This window comes from Heptranchias perlo, chromosome 21, assembly GCF_035084215.1.
Source record: "Heptranchias perlo isolate sHepPer1 chromosome 21, sHepPer1.hap1, whole genome shotgun sequence".
NCBI classification, from domain to species: Eukaryota; Metazoa; Chordata; class Chondrichthyes; order Hexanchiformes; family Hexanchidae; genus Heptranchias; species Heptranchias perlo.
This window is the reverse complement of record NC_090345.1, coordinates 41,412,318-41,427,186: the sequence shown is the minus strand read 5'-3', so window position 1 is coordinate 41,427,186 and position 14,869 is coordinate 41,412,318. Positions and strand designations below refer to the sequence as shown.

The 14,869-nt window shown below is 42.1% G+C and overlaps 1 protein-coding gene across 1 annotated transcript in view; it reads left to right on the top strand.

Annotated features, from left to right (window-relative positions):
- The window catches only part of pcdh15b (protocadherin-related 15b), a 591,688-nt gene that overhangs the window by 133,568 nt on the left and 443,251 nt on the right, over nt 1-14,869 (top strand). Inside the window, exon 4 of the mRNA XM_068002764.1 lies at nt 8,688-8,843. Coding sequence (XP_067858865.1) covers nt 8,688-8,843 — 156 coding nt within the window. The remainder of the gene's footprint in view (nt 1-8,687; nt 8,844-14,869) is intronic.

The window sequence follows — 14,869 nt, the reverse complement described above, 5'->3', positions numbered from 1 at the left end:
CTCACCTCAGGGTCAGAAGGTTGTGGATTCAAGTCCCACTACAGATTTGAGCACTTAATCTGGGCTGGCACTTCAGTGAAGTACTGAGGGAGTGCTGCACTGTCTGAGGTGCCTCCTTTTGGATGAGCTATTAGTCAGAGGCCCTGCCTTAGAGAGGGGGCATGAAAAGGAGGAGGAGGAGGAGGAGGCGAGGAGGAATGTAAAGGGAGAGGGGAGAGGAGGGGGTGAAATGGGAGAGATGGAATGAAAAGGAGGAGAGGCAATGAAAAGAGTAGAGGGGGAATGAAAAGTGGGAATGAAAAGGGGGAGAGGAGAGGGGGAATGAACAGGACAGAAGAGGGGGTAAAAAGAAAGCGAGGGGAAGAGGAGAGGGAGAATGGCAGTAAAGTGGAGTTGAGATAGAAGACCAGCCATGATCTTATTGAATGGCGGCGCAGGCTGGAGGGGCCGTATGGCCTACTCCTGCTCCTATTTCTTATGTTCAAAGCATAATAGATGCTTCAAAGCTTAAGAGTTACAGGGCTTTGGTGAGACCACACCTGGAGTATTGTGTGCAGTTTTGGTCTCCTTACCTAAGAAAGGATATACTTGCCATAGAGGGAGTGCAGCGAAGGTTCACCAGACTGATTCCTGGGATGGCAGGACTGTCGTATGAGGAGAGATTGGGTCGACTAGGCCTGTATTCACTCGAGTTTAGAAGAATGAGAGGGGATCTCATTGAAACATATAAAATTCTGACAGGGCTGACAGACTGGATGCAGGGAGAATGTTTCCCCTGGCTAGGGGGTCCAGAACGAGGGGTCACAGTCTCAGGATACAGGGTAGGGCATTTAGGACTGAGATAAGGAGAAATTTCTTCACTCAGAGGGGTTGAACCTGTGGAATTCTCTACCACAGAAGGCTGTGGAGGCCAAGTCACTGAATATATTTAAGAAGGAGCTAGATAGATTTCTAGACACAAATGGCATCAAGGGGTATGGGGAGAGAGCGGGAATATGGTATTGAGATAAAGGATCAGCCATGATCATATTGAATGGCGGAACAGGCTTGAAGGGCCAAATGGCCTACTCCTGCTCCTATTTTCTATGTTTCTAAAACTAAATATGAGACCGTTAATGAGGTGAAATGTTAATCCCCATTCTTATCTCAATTTTGTAAATGGTGTGATAGGCAGTGGGAAAGAACTTGCATTTATTTAACGACGACAACAACAACATGCATTTATATAGCTGCCTTTAATGTAGTAGAACGTCCCAGTGTACTTCAGGTCAAAGTTCTGCAGTCCTGCCACATTTAGTTGTGAGTGGTGGTGGACAATTAAGCAACTAAGAATGAAATATTAGGACAGGTGACCAAATGTTTGGTCAATGAGGCAGGTTTTAAGCAGCGTCTTAAAGGAGAGAGAGGTGGAAAGGTGAAGAGGTTTAGGGAGGGAATTCCAGTGTGTAGGGCCTAGACAGCTGAAGGCACAGCCGCTAATGGGGGGTGAAGGAAATGAGGGATGCCTGAGTTGGAGGAACGTGGAGATCTCAGAGGGTTGTGAACCTGGAGGAGGATACAGAGATAGGGAGGGGCAAGGCCATGGAGGGATTTGAACATGTATGGAAAGTTTCACACCCTCAGGATTTCTCAAAGTGCTTCACAACCAATTAATTACTTTTTAAAGTGGAGTCACTGTTGTAACGTAGACAAACATGGCATGCCATCCAATTTGCATACAATAAAGTCCCACAATCACCTATCAGAAGAATGATCAGGTAATCTGGTTTTGATGGTGTTGGTTGAGGGATAATTGTTGGCCAGGACATCGGGAGAACATTTCTGCTCTTCATCAAATAATGCAATGGGATCTTTTACGTCCACTTGAAAAGGTAGATGGGTCCTCAGTTTAACATCTCATCCCAGAGACAGCACGTCTGAAAATGCAGCATTCCCTCATTACAGCACTGAAGTATCAGCCTAGATTTGTGTGCCAAGTTTTGGAGTGGGGCTTGTAAATCAATAAAACAAAAGAAAGATAAAGAAAGTTAGGTAGAAAAAGAATAAAACAGCGAGAGAGAGAACAAAATGAATATTAATTAACTTAGTCTTGGCCAGTTTAGATAATTTGGTTGCGAAGTGTGAAAGATACAAGAGGGGTGATTTTAGGGGGCCATTGCAGGTGCATTGGCGGCGGGGGGGCTCCGAAAATCGTGCAAATCCCGTTCGGGTTCGGAAGCCGGCTCCAACCCACCGGCTTCCGAGTTTCCCAGGGACCCACCTGTGTGCGCGTGGGCGACCCGAAAACAGAAGTCCTGCCGACAATTAAAGCCGGCGGGATGACAGTTAAAGAGCCAAATATACCTCATTGAGGTACTTAAGGCTCTTTACTTGTGACAGATGAAGGGATTAGAAAGATTTTTAACTTACTTGGGCGCCTTGCCCACTGCTTTTCATTCATGTCTGGTGAAACCAGGCGTGAAGGGCCGGATTAAGGAACAAGAAGCAAAATAAATTAAATAAAAAAACATGCAATGAAGTGAAAACACTAAATGCACTTACTTTTGAAACCTGCTCCGATGTACGATGTCTCCCGCTCCAATGTCCCCCTCTTCACCCTCCCGATCTTCCCCCGATCTTCCCCTCTCCCCCTGATCTTCCCCTCTCACCGCCCCCTCCCCGGTCTTCCGTTCCAGCATCGGATGACGTCTCGCTCTCTCTCTTTCCCGCCCCCTGCTGCGTTGCAGCTCCTGGTGGCAGCCAGCCTGTCAATCAGACTAGCTGCCAGGCGCGACACCCGGAGAGGACGTTAACCATTATCAATCAATGTGCGTTCGCTTAGGAAATGGTATGTTTGTTTCGTGCAGGTTTGCCACGCGCCCAATCGCCCCCCACTCCCGCTGCCATCCCGCCTCTGCACTAATATCAGGGCCTAGGAATCTCCAATATAAAATTAAGAAATACTTCAAGACTATTTTTCATAAGTTCCTGTTTTATATCATTGTGTTTCATTGTTGAGAGTAGTAACTTCAATATGCTTCTAAACTGTTTCACATTCAAAAAAAATCCTCTAAAAGTAACCAAGTCCTTTTCATTGATATTTACTTGTTGATATTCCTGTTTAATAATAGATTGCATGTGTTTTTTGTGCCATCAGGATTCATTTCATAATAGTGAGGCGTGTTGGATTTTTTTTTCCCCCTGAATTAATATTTTGATGCCATATGGTAACAGGAATAATGTTAGTCATAAGTGCCATAAATCATGTAAGAGCAAGTAAAATGCTTAGAGACTAAACAAGTGGGTGAAAAACATACAAGGGAAAAAAGAGCAAAAAGTGAGAAAGTGTGTGAAAGGCAGACTGTCGTGAAGACAAAATCTCATCTGCACATTGAGCATTTCCTCTATCATGCAATGTGGCACTATTGCCATGCCATGGGGACAGACTAAGGACAGAGATCTAGCAGTCCAAAACTGAGCATCCATGAGGCACTGTGAGCCATTAGTAGCAGCGGTATTGTATACCACCACAATCTGTAACTTCATAGCCCAGCACATCCCTCCAAGTTCAATCAAGCCATGAGACCAAGCCTGGTTCAGTGGGGAGTGTTGAAGGACATGCCAGGAGCAGTACCAGACATACTTTAGAATCAGGTGCAAACCTAGTGAAGCTACTACACAGGGCTACCTGTATGCTAAATGCCAAAAGCAGCCGGTTATAGACAGAGCCAAGTGGTCCCACAACCAACAGATTAGAGCAAAGCTCTGTAGCCCTACCACATCCAATCATGAATGGTGTTGGAAACAAGGCACCTAATAGGAGGAGGAAGCTCCAAGAAGATCCCCATCCTCAACCATCATGGAACCTAGCACAAGACTGTAAGAGGCAAAACTAAATTGTTTTCAAGCATTTTCAGCCAAAAGTGCAAAGTGGATGATCCTGCTCAGCCTCTTCCTGATATCTTCACCATCATAGATGCCAATGTCCTGTCAATTCCATTCACTCCACATGACATTAAGAAGTGGCTGACTGCACTGGACACAGTAACGGCTATCAGCTCTGACAACATCTCAGCTGTAGTGCTGATGACCCACACACCAGAGCTAGCCTCTCCCCTAGATAGCTGTTCCCATACAGTTATGATACTGGCATTTGCAAGACAATGTGGAAGATTGCCTGGGTATGTCGTATCCACACAAATACAAGATAAATCTAATTCAGTCAATTACCTACCATCAGCCTGCTCATAATCATCAGCAAAGTGGTGTTACAATTCATCAATAATGCTATCAAGCAATACCCCCTCACCAATAACCTGATGCTCAGTTTGGGTTTCACCAGAACCACTCAGTTCCAGATCTCATCACAGCCTTGATCCAGATTATAGATGCAAGGGCTGAATGGAAAAGAAGAGGTGAGAGTAGCTGCCCTTGACACCAAGGCAGTATTTGGCTGAGTATGGCACCAAGGAGCCCCAGCAAAACTGAGATCAATGAAATTCAAATGGAAAACACTCCAGTGTCTCAAATCATACCTGATACGTGGGAGGATGGTTGCAGTTGTCATAGGTCAATCATCATGGCCTGAGGGCATAACTATAGGGTTTCCTCAGGGAAGTGTCCTTGGTTGAAACATCTTAAGTTGCTTCATCAATGAACTTCCCTCCATCCTAAGGTCTGGAGTGAGGCTGTTTATTGACGATTCCACGGTATTTAGCTCCATTCACAAGCCCTCCAATAATGAAGCAGTCCATGCCAGCCTACAGCAGGACATGGACAACATCCAGGCTTGGGCTAACGGGTAACAGGTAACATTCACGCCACATAACTGGCAGGCAGTGACCATCAGAAACAAGTGCTCAATGGAGACGGGACCCCAGCATTGAACTGGCATTGGTGTTAATTCAGCAGTATTGCTGAGAGGGGATAGGTGCCCATTTTGGAGGGATGAGCATTGAGGATCGACTTGGTAAGCTGGTGCTCTTCAGCCTTGTAAGGAGTCGTCTCAGAGGAGAGCCTAGAGAGTGACATGAAATAATTAAGTGAATAGAGAGAGTAAACCTGGAACAATACCGTAAGATTTGTCTCTAGACAAGGTAAATAAAGAAAAACTGTTCCCATTGGCAGAAGGGTCGCAAACCAGAGGACACAGGTTTAAGGTGATTGGCAAAAAAACCAAAGGCGACATGAGGAAAAACTTTTAACGCGGCGAGTGGTTAGAATCTGGAAGGGTGGTGGAAGCAGGGTCAGTTGTGGCTTTCAAACGGAATTAGATCGGTACCTGACGGAGAAAAATTTGAAGGACAATGGGAAAGAGCGGGGGAGTGGAACTAGCTGGATTGCTCTTGCAGAGAGCCGGCGGAGGCTCGATGGGCCAAATAGCCTCCTTCTGTACTGTAACCATTCTATGATTCTATTGTTGAATCTGCCACTGGTAACATCTTGGGGTGGGGAGGTGGGGTGTCACCTTTGACCAGAAGTTTACTGGACCAGCCATATCAATACCATGGCTACAAGACCATGGCAGAGACAGGGCATTCTGCGATGAGTGGCTCAGCCTCTGATCTCTCAAAGCCACTCCATCATCTCCAATGCTCAAGTTAGGAGTGTGATGAAATACTCAGCACTCGCCTGGATGGGTAAAGCTACAACAGTGTTTAAAGCTCGATATCAGTCAAAACAGAGCAATTCAATTGATTGGCACCACTGTCACTGAACTCAATGTCTACACCCTTCATCACTGGTGCACTGTGGCTGCAATCTGCACTGTCTGCAAGATGCACTGCAGCAACTCACCAAGCTTACTTCGACAGCAACTTCCTCCCCTGTGACCTCTACCACTGAGAAGGACAAGAGCAGCAATGAGTTGGGAACACCATCACCTCCAAGTTTCCATCCAAATTATGACCATCCCAACTTAAACATATGTCACTGTTCCTTCTTGGTTATATCCTGAAATTCCCTACCTGACACCATTATGGAATCACCATAATCTTCTCAGGGAAACTAGGAATGGGCAATAAATTCAGCCGTGCCAGCATCATCCATATCGTGAGAACATTGTTTTTAAAGTTGCATGTCTTATAATGTTGGATCAAAAAACCATTCTGCTCTATCTTTCCTATCACATGACCATTGCAACTAACAGCCTCTTCAACTGTACAGCTCGCTCAAGGATGGACACAAGTCATGAGGGAAAGGAAGAAGAAATCTGCATGTATCATTTCAATGCATCTCTGATGCAGGGTTAAATTACAGATGTGTATGGAGTCCTTTACTGGGTATTCATTGTCACTTTAGACCCTTAATTCAAGATTGTATGAATGTCAGTAAATAATTACTACCTGTCCATTTTTACTTTAAAGGTCTAGTAAAGTAACACATTTTTATTCATAATTGTAATGGTTTGAAGCTTTCTTTCCGACTGACATTTTGCCCCGTTCAGTGTTGCTCCCTTTGATCGCTTTGCTGAACATCTCCGCTCTGTTCGCAAGCGTGACCCTGACCTGCTGGTCACTCTCCATTTTAATTCCCCTTCCCACTCCTGCTCTGACCTCTCTGTCCTCGGCCTTTTACACTGTTCCAATGAAGCTCAACGTAAGCTCGAGGAACAGCACCTCATCTTTCATTTAGGCACTTTACAACCTTCGGGACTCGACAATGATTTCAGTAACTTCAGGTCATAACCACTGCTCCCATTTTTTCGGTCAGCTAGTGCTGGTAATGGTTCTGCTGTTGCCATTTACAGCTATTCCTGATCAATCTTTTGTTTCTTAACCTGTCCCATTATCACCCTCCTTGCCTTGCACCATCATCCTTTTTGTTATTTAATCACTCATGCCCTCCACCCTCCACCCTATCACAGACCTTCCCTTTTGTTCTTTCCTCCCCTCCCCTCCCTCCCCCCTTTCCCTGTCTCTGTACTTGCTCAAAAACTTTAACTCTTTTAACATCTTCCAGTTCTGATGAAAGGTCTTCGGCCTGAAACGTTAACTCTGTTTCTTTCTCCACTGACGCTGCCTGACTTGCTGAGCTTCTCCAGCATTTTCTGTTTTTATTTCAGATTTCCAGCATCCGCAATATTTTGCTTTTGATTCATTGTTGCTCCCGACCAGCTTCACTTTCCTTCCTATTGTTGAAATTAAGGGTGTAGTCATACTGCCACTTTCATTAATTTTGGAAGGAAGAATGAGGAGAGACAATATAAACTAAATGGTACAATTTTAAAGGGGATGCAGGAACAGAGAGACCTGGGAGTTCACATACACAAATCTTTGCACGTGGCAGGATAAGTTGAGAAGGCTGTTAAAAAAGCATACTGAATCCTGGGCTTTATAAATAGAGGCATAGAGTTCAAAAGCAAAGAAGTTATGCTAAATCTTTATAAATCACTAGTTAGGCCCCGACTGGAGGTTTGTGTCCAATTCTGGGCACCATACTTTAGGGAGGATGTCAAGGCCTTGGAGAGGGTGCAAAGGAGATTTGCTAAAATGATTTCAGGAGAGACTAAAGAAGCTGGGATTGTTCTCCTTGGAGCAGAGAAAATTAAGGGAAGATTTAATGGAGGTATTCAAAATTACCAGGGGTTTTGTTAGGGTAGATGGGGAGAAACGGTTTCTACTGGCGGGGATGGTCAATAACCAGAAGACACAGATTTAAGATAATTGGCAAAAGAACCATGGGGGGATGAGGAGAATTTTTTTTACGCTGCATCTTGTTATGATCTGGAATGTACTGCCTGAAAGGGTTGTTCACATAGATTCAATAGTAACTTTCAAAGGGGATTTGGATATATACTTGAAAAGGAAAAATTTGCAGGGCTATGGGGAAAGAGCAGCGAATTGGGACTAATTGGATAGCTCTTTCAAACAGCCGGCACAGGCATGATGGGCCAAATGGCCTCCTTCTGTGTTGTATGATTCTATGTCCTTCTGTAGCAGTTTTCCAGAATGTTAATGCAAAAGTGGGATCGTAACTCAGGAGACTGCCACGCACACTAAAACCATGAGGTATAAAAACCCTGCGGAAGAATCTTTCACACTGGTTTGAGTTGGCACTGAGTGCAGTATAACTCCAGCCTAACGGGCAGGCTAGCTTTGACATAACAATCAGTGGTGAGAAACTGAAAAAAAAAAGATAAATTGTAATAACGATAATCAGGGGATCAAAGAAGTGGACACAAGTTTGTGCAGAGAATGAAAAATCAGCCATGCAGCAGCTGACCGCCGCTGCTTTTCCAGATCACTGATCTGCACTGCCAAAACATAAATTTGTTCATAACAGATAGGACAGAGGATATTTTGTAACAGGTAGTCTTCTGCAATAACTATATGTGCATGAGAAAGAGAAAAATGTTTTTTTGAAAACTGTGCTTTCAAATTAGCATAATATCGTGAGTTTAATCAATGAATAAAAATAAGTGTGCTGCAGCCCTCAGAATATTCATAGGATCCAGAAAAGGCTATTTTTTTTATTTGTATGATATAAAGGTCATATTCTCTTAACATTAATCAGATAATTTCAAAATAGCAACTGGGTTTTTTGCACCTAGGTGTTACTAATGGCATATGATTAACTTTAATCAGTAGTTATTTGCATCTTTTCATTAGTTATTATACAGCATAACCAGAATGAGATTTGTACCAGTGGAACAGATCTTATATATTATTAATTCTGAAAATGTTCCTTTTTTATTTCATTATCAATAGCCTCCATCAAATATCCAGTCCATTGTTGTTGTGCTCGATTGCATGAACCTGCGAGTTGGAAGTGTCATCAAACATGAGGTGCGAATTATCGTAAGGGACCGAAACGACAACTCTCCATCTTTTCAGCAATCACGATACTATGTGGAGATTAATGAGGTCGGTGTGCAAATAAAGATAATGGATTAACTATAGTGCAGTTTTAAAAATATGTTTTAAAAATGAGTTTAAATATCAATGAAGTGAGTAGGAGTATGCATTTCTCGAGTCTGAATGCTTGATTGTGTTTATTTCAGTCGTGTTGCAGACTCGATCAGGCTGTTTACTATTCCTCTTGAAAAAGCGTGACTTTTAAGACTAATTTATTCTGCCCACTAAAACAATCCATGAATGAATATGCTGTGCTGTTTGTCAGGAAATAAATGAACTCAGTCCTTGAAAAGTATTGTAAGTAAGTGCTTCTGCTGTGTTGGAAATTATTATTTCAGACCTTGAAGCAAGCTGTGACATAAAGCAGTGATGTGGTAGATAATGTGAACAATTGATGAATTACTGAAGTTGCTTTTTGAAAACTATAATTCCTGAAACATTCTAAAGGTCTTTAAATTACCATTAGCTCCTGAATTGAGACGTGGTTCTAGTCCTGTTTGAAATGGTTAGGGTGTAAAGGGGGAGGGGCGGGTCAAAAAAGATGTATGGTACCTAAAATCGTTTCCCAGTTGTTTGCCTTTCCTGGGGATTCTGTAAAAATATGTTTAATGGCACCAAAATTAACGTAGCTGTATTGTGGGCCTGCAAACATATTGATGCCACCATTGAAATGAATCCCTGTGAACTCTGATCAGATATTGGAGATGCCGTGTGAAAGCGCCATTGAAAGAAAAGTTTTAAGTCTGATCTGAAGTCATCAAGTGAAGACTGCAGTGTGGCTTTGACACGTGGTTGCTAAATGATACAGGCTTCTTGATTTCTTTCATGCAATATTACGCAAAGACTTCAGTAGTATTTTCACTCCAAAATATATGAAAACGTTTGCTATTTTTTACATTATTCTGAAAGTATAGTGTATTCGGAAACGTTTAATGGTTTCATGGTTTTATATAACCCGCAACTGAACCTTGATCCATTCCCTACTTTGCAATTTCTTCCTATCTTTCCTTCAGTCTTAGCACACTCATCTCATCCATGAAGCTCACTACTTGCTCTCTTGATCTTCTCTCACTTGAGCTCCTGACCACCCAACTTCCCCTCTCAGTCCCATGAAACCCACTCCATCCTCCAGCATTGTCACTATTTTCCTCAAAACCGCAGTTTCCCTACCATAAAACAGAGACTACACTTCGAAATCACTTCATTGGCTTGAAGCGCTTTGGGACATTATGAGATCGTGAAAGGCACTACATAAATGCAAATTTGTTCTTTCTTTTCCTCATGTCTCCTGAATACATTCACTAATGCAGGGATAGAGTTCTAGGGATACAGAAGCCCCATGGTACCTCACCAAAAGATGCCATTCTTTAGATGTGAGTGTCAGGGGCCTATTTAATCCTGGGAAGTATCACGGTCAAGCCCAGCGCTGTCCTTACCTCTTCTCTTTCTTTCCCCCACCCCCACCCCCCCTCACATTTTGTACCAAGAATCACTGGGTAGCAATCAGGATTGGAACTCTGGCTAATTTTCCCTTCCTTGTCCAGGGACATTGAGACTATTGTCATAACCCCAGCTGATTCTAGCTAACTCAGCAAAAGATGAGAAATCCAACCTAGGATCTTCCTCATCTTTGTGACTCCCTGTCACACCACTTGGTGCATGCAATCACTGAGCAATTGGGACAGCAACAAGTTAATATACATTTATGTAAAAAAAACAAACACGCCTATTATATGCACAAGTATTGGTGTAAGTTAGTGTTCATTTTATACTCTTTCTATTCAGTCTGGTCCAAATAGCATATGTTTGTTGCCATGAACAATACTGGTCCATTTGGTATTCAAATGAGCCACCCCTTATAATTATCCTAATTGTGTTCCAGTCAGCTGGCACTCTTCAATTAAACTTGCATTTAATCTTGTGTAGATGATGAAGAGTTACAGTAATTACTGTAAATGTTGGATTACCCTCAGCGGTAACATCCCACGATCAGTTGTAAATATGCAGTAACATTACTCCACACAGAATGACCCAGCAGGATTGTGCATTTTTAAAATTTATCCTGTTTTCTCTATTACATTTGACTATTTTACTCTGTCTTCTTTCGTCTCTTTATCTTCATTCTTTTCAGTTGCACTTCACTTCCATCTGTCACCTTTTTACTTGGCTAGTCTTTCAGAATAGTTAAATATTTATTTCAGCGAGTTCCTTTGTGTAGTTACTCGATTAATAAGGGATATATAAACAATACATTATGAATTTTACAGCAGTGAGTTCTTTAATACATACCATTTCACAAAAGGTCAATCAACAGATTGTCCACCTCCCCATAAAAACCATTGGAAGAGAACGAAACATCAATTTGATATTGAACCAACAATCAGAGAAGGGTTAAAGCTGAACATAGCTAAGATCTGACTGAATTAACCAATAACTTGTGAATTTGAAAATTCTTTATAGCAGTGAAACTGGATGACAGCAAGGTGACATTAACCATATACTACTAGAGCTCATCAAAAGCTGATGGTAGTCGTCCTTTGTATTCCTGAGTTAGAATTGTATGGAGCAGTAGAGATTGGATTAAAAAAAACCAAAAACACAGGCCCAGAAAGTCAACTGCACAATGATTTAGGAGTGCGGTACAGTGCTGGTGGGGAAAACAGTAGGATGCTGTATCCTGTTAAAGTGTTTTGGCAAAAACAAAGTAATATGGTCAATTCCACTGAAAAAAAATGTGGAAATTGAACTCACCTTTTCACATCTTTATTTGCCTTTGTGTCTGAATAAAATGGTAATTGCTGCTTTGAAGGAAGCTGTAATTCAGAAGTAGGGATAGATGGTTCATATAACAGAGAAAGCTTCATAAAAAAAAGTGAAGGATTGACAGCATTTAAATTATAAAAAAAATCTGTAGCCAGTTCTCGGGGGCATGGCGTGACATTTAATGTGAAGATACCCTGCATTAGGCTGTTGAGTTTAATGGGAAATGTTGATATGAGCTATATGAAAACATAATTCTTAGAAGCTATGTTATTAAAAACCATTGTAGTATGTGCTGACCAATGAGTAGAGATGGAGCAGCTGTAAATCTCATCTCTGCCATCTAATGTAGCCTGTTGTCCGGGTTAGTGAGTAGGTTGAATCTTAACATTATATTCTGGCAGTATAATCAAATGTAATATGTGCCTGTCTTACCAGTGAATAAGTATAGTGCCTTTATCTCTGCAGCAAATTCCAAATGTAACATTCAGTTGGTCATGCAGTGCAAATCTACATCAGTGATACGTTTTCAAATGTTTATTAACTAGACAGGTTACATGCAACAGTAATTCAGTACCAAAGCTTCTCTAGAACACTAGGTCCACGTCTCCAATTTGTTCAGTCTCAAAGAGATAACCAGGTTCCAGAGGGAAATTCTTTGCACTTTGTTTTAAGTCAAATTTACTTTGTTTTATTTTTGGTCTCAATTTGTTCTTACCACAAGATCTCCAGAAAATTCCACACTGCAAAAAAAAATGTGTTCTTCCTATGCCTTGCTAGAACTAACTCTGCACCAAGACTGCATTCAGATTGCTTTTTCTTAATCCTTATTAGCATGGTTAGGAAGTTAAAACCCTGAAAGTATAGAGTTGACTAGAACAAACAGGGGATGGTTAGCACGCTCAATGACTTCTCCTCCTATTTTCCTGAGGGAGGACATTAAAGAATCTACGATCCAACATCAAACCTGTCCTGCGTATTCCTGGAATTTGACATTGTTGAAGTAGAGGTTCTGGATTGGCTGACAGGGCTTTAAACCAATAAATCCCTGTGGTGGACAAGCTATACCACAGGGTACTTAGAAAGACAAGGGAGAAGGTTTGTGAAGCATGGACTGCCATTTTAAGATAGTTGATGAACAAACTGGAAACCGGCAAATATAGTTGTTATACTGAAAAAGGGCATCAGGGAGCTAAACTAGGCAACTACAGGCAATTAGCCTGACCTTATTAATCAGAAAACTGATAGAATCAATAACTAAATACAAAATGGAAGGGTATCTAAAAGAAAGTACCCAAATAAATGACAGCCTTTACGACTTTAGAAGTGGTATATCTTGCCAGACCAACCTGAGTCTTTTTTCAGGAGGTGACTTCACACTTCCCCAAATTGAACTCCATCTGCCACAGTTTTGTTCACTCACTTAATCGATCAATGTCCCTTTGCAACTTCCTGCCCCGTCTTCACTATTTACTGTACCTCCCAACTTAGAGTCGTCAGCAAACTTAGATATACGGCTCTCTATTCCTTCATCCAAGTCATTTCTAAATATAGTGAAAAGCTGAGGCCCTAGTACAGATCCCCAGGGGACACCACTAGTTACATCCTGCCAATTTGAGTCCATACCTATTACCCTATTCTCTGACTCCCACCTCTTAACCAATTCCTTATCCAAGCCAATAAGTTGCCTCCAATTAACATTTTGTTAACAGTCTCTTATGTGGAACCTTGTTGAATGCCTTCTGGAAGTCCATATAAATAACATCCATAGACACTCCCTTATCTAATGCCTATTTCCCTATTACATCCTTTGCCGTCTTGTAGTGTTTTGTACAGATGATGCCTATTGGTCTGGTTTTGGTTTGCTGAGCAAGGTAAAATAATTATTCTGTATAATGTATAACTGAAGTGTAGTGTTAATATTGGTACAATAATGTTCTCAATGTGATTTAGTTTGGTATGCACCCCTTGTACCTGTTGCATAATTAAAAGTGTGCAAAACCTAACCTAGTATCCCTCAGCGACTCCCTAATGAACAGAGTAAATGTGTTGGCTGGCTGAATTGTTTTTCGTTGAGCCTGTTGGGATTTTAATGGCATCGATTTCCTGAGGGCTGTGCATCTGATCCAGCAATGTTCGGTGCTGTTCCGGCTGCCTGGACCTGCATGCTTTCTAGTACAGCTACTGTCCCTGGTATAGAGGCTTTCGATTGTCTGCATTTGGCATCATCATGAGAACCAACCACCTGATCCTTGACAGCTACATGCATGCTCTGCTGCAAGACAACCCTCAAAATTACCATTAAGAATTTATTCATGAGAGATGCTTTCTCTGTGCCTCTGATCTATGTCACTGAAGTCTCCCTCTGGAAATGCTACAGGTATTGCCATATACTCCATGACAGACCGCAGAGCAGACAGCAGGGCGAACATGACTGCAAAGAGCTGGGTGGTGGGCTCATGCCCAGAAATTGCAATATGTGTTCTGCAAAGACAAGTGATTCATTTAGGTAACGTTGCTCAAACAGCGGTCTCTGTTTGCAAACAGGGCCAGTGAGGTCTGAATCCCCAAGTGCTACAGCATAGCCAGTAACAATATGAGACCGCCGCTCAGCAGGTGCTTCTCCTTGTGTAGCTAACAACACTTGTTCTTCCTCACCTGTATGAACCCTGTGCTCCCCTATCTAATTTAATATCTACATCATCTCAGTTGTGTTTGTACCTGTTTAGTTGCATGTGACACATGATCTTGTGATATGAGCTTGCTCAGAACTACTGCACGTTCATTCTACCCTCCATTTATTTGAAAAGAGAAGAGAGTAATTTCTCAGATTTTGACTGAATTAAACAGAATGGAGCAGCACTATTGTTGCATGCTCAAGCTGAGCATGTGCCTTTGCAACTTAGTCTATAGGACATTATATAACACGAGTATTGTAGTATTAGCCATCACCTCCAGGATATCCTCCAGTTTCACCTCCTCCACACACTCTGCACTTTTCTGCTAATGATTTCCAAAGTGACCATTTTGATGTGGTTGAGGGGTCTGTATTCTTTGGTTGTACTGCCAGGGTGCAACCATTCACTGTAGTTGAAGGCCATCATGGGTAGGTAGAACAGAATTCATAATTGAAAATACTAGAGGACTGAGAATGTCAGGGAGGGCACACTAGATGTTTAAAGACCTTGCTTGGTTCATTTACAAGCACTGAGTGTCAAATCTGGCTTTCTGAATTCTTGCTGTGAGCGATAGCTTCCAAGAGCTTAGCATAGTAA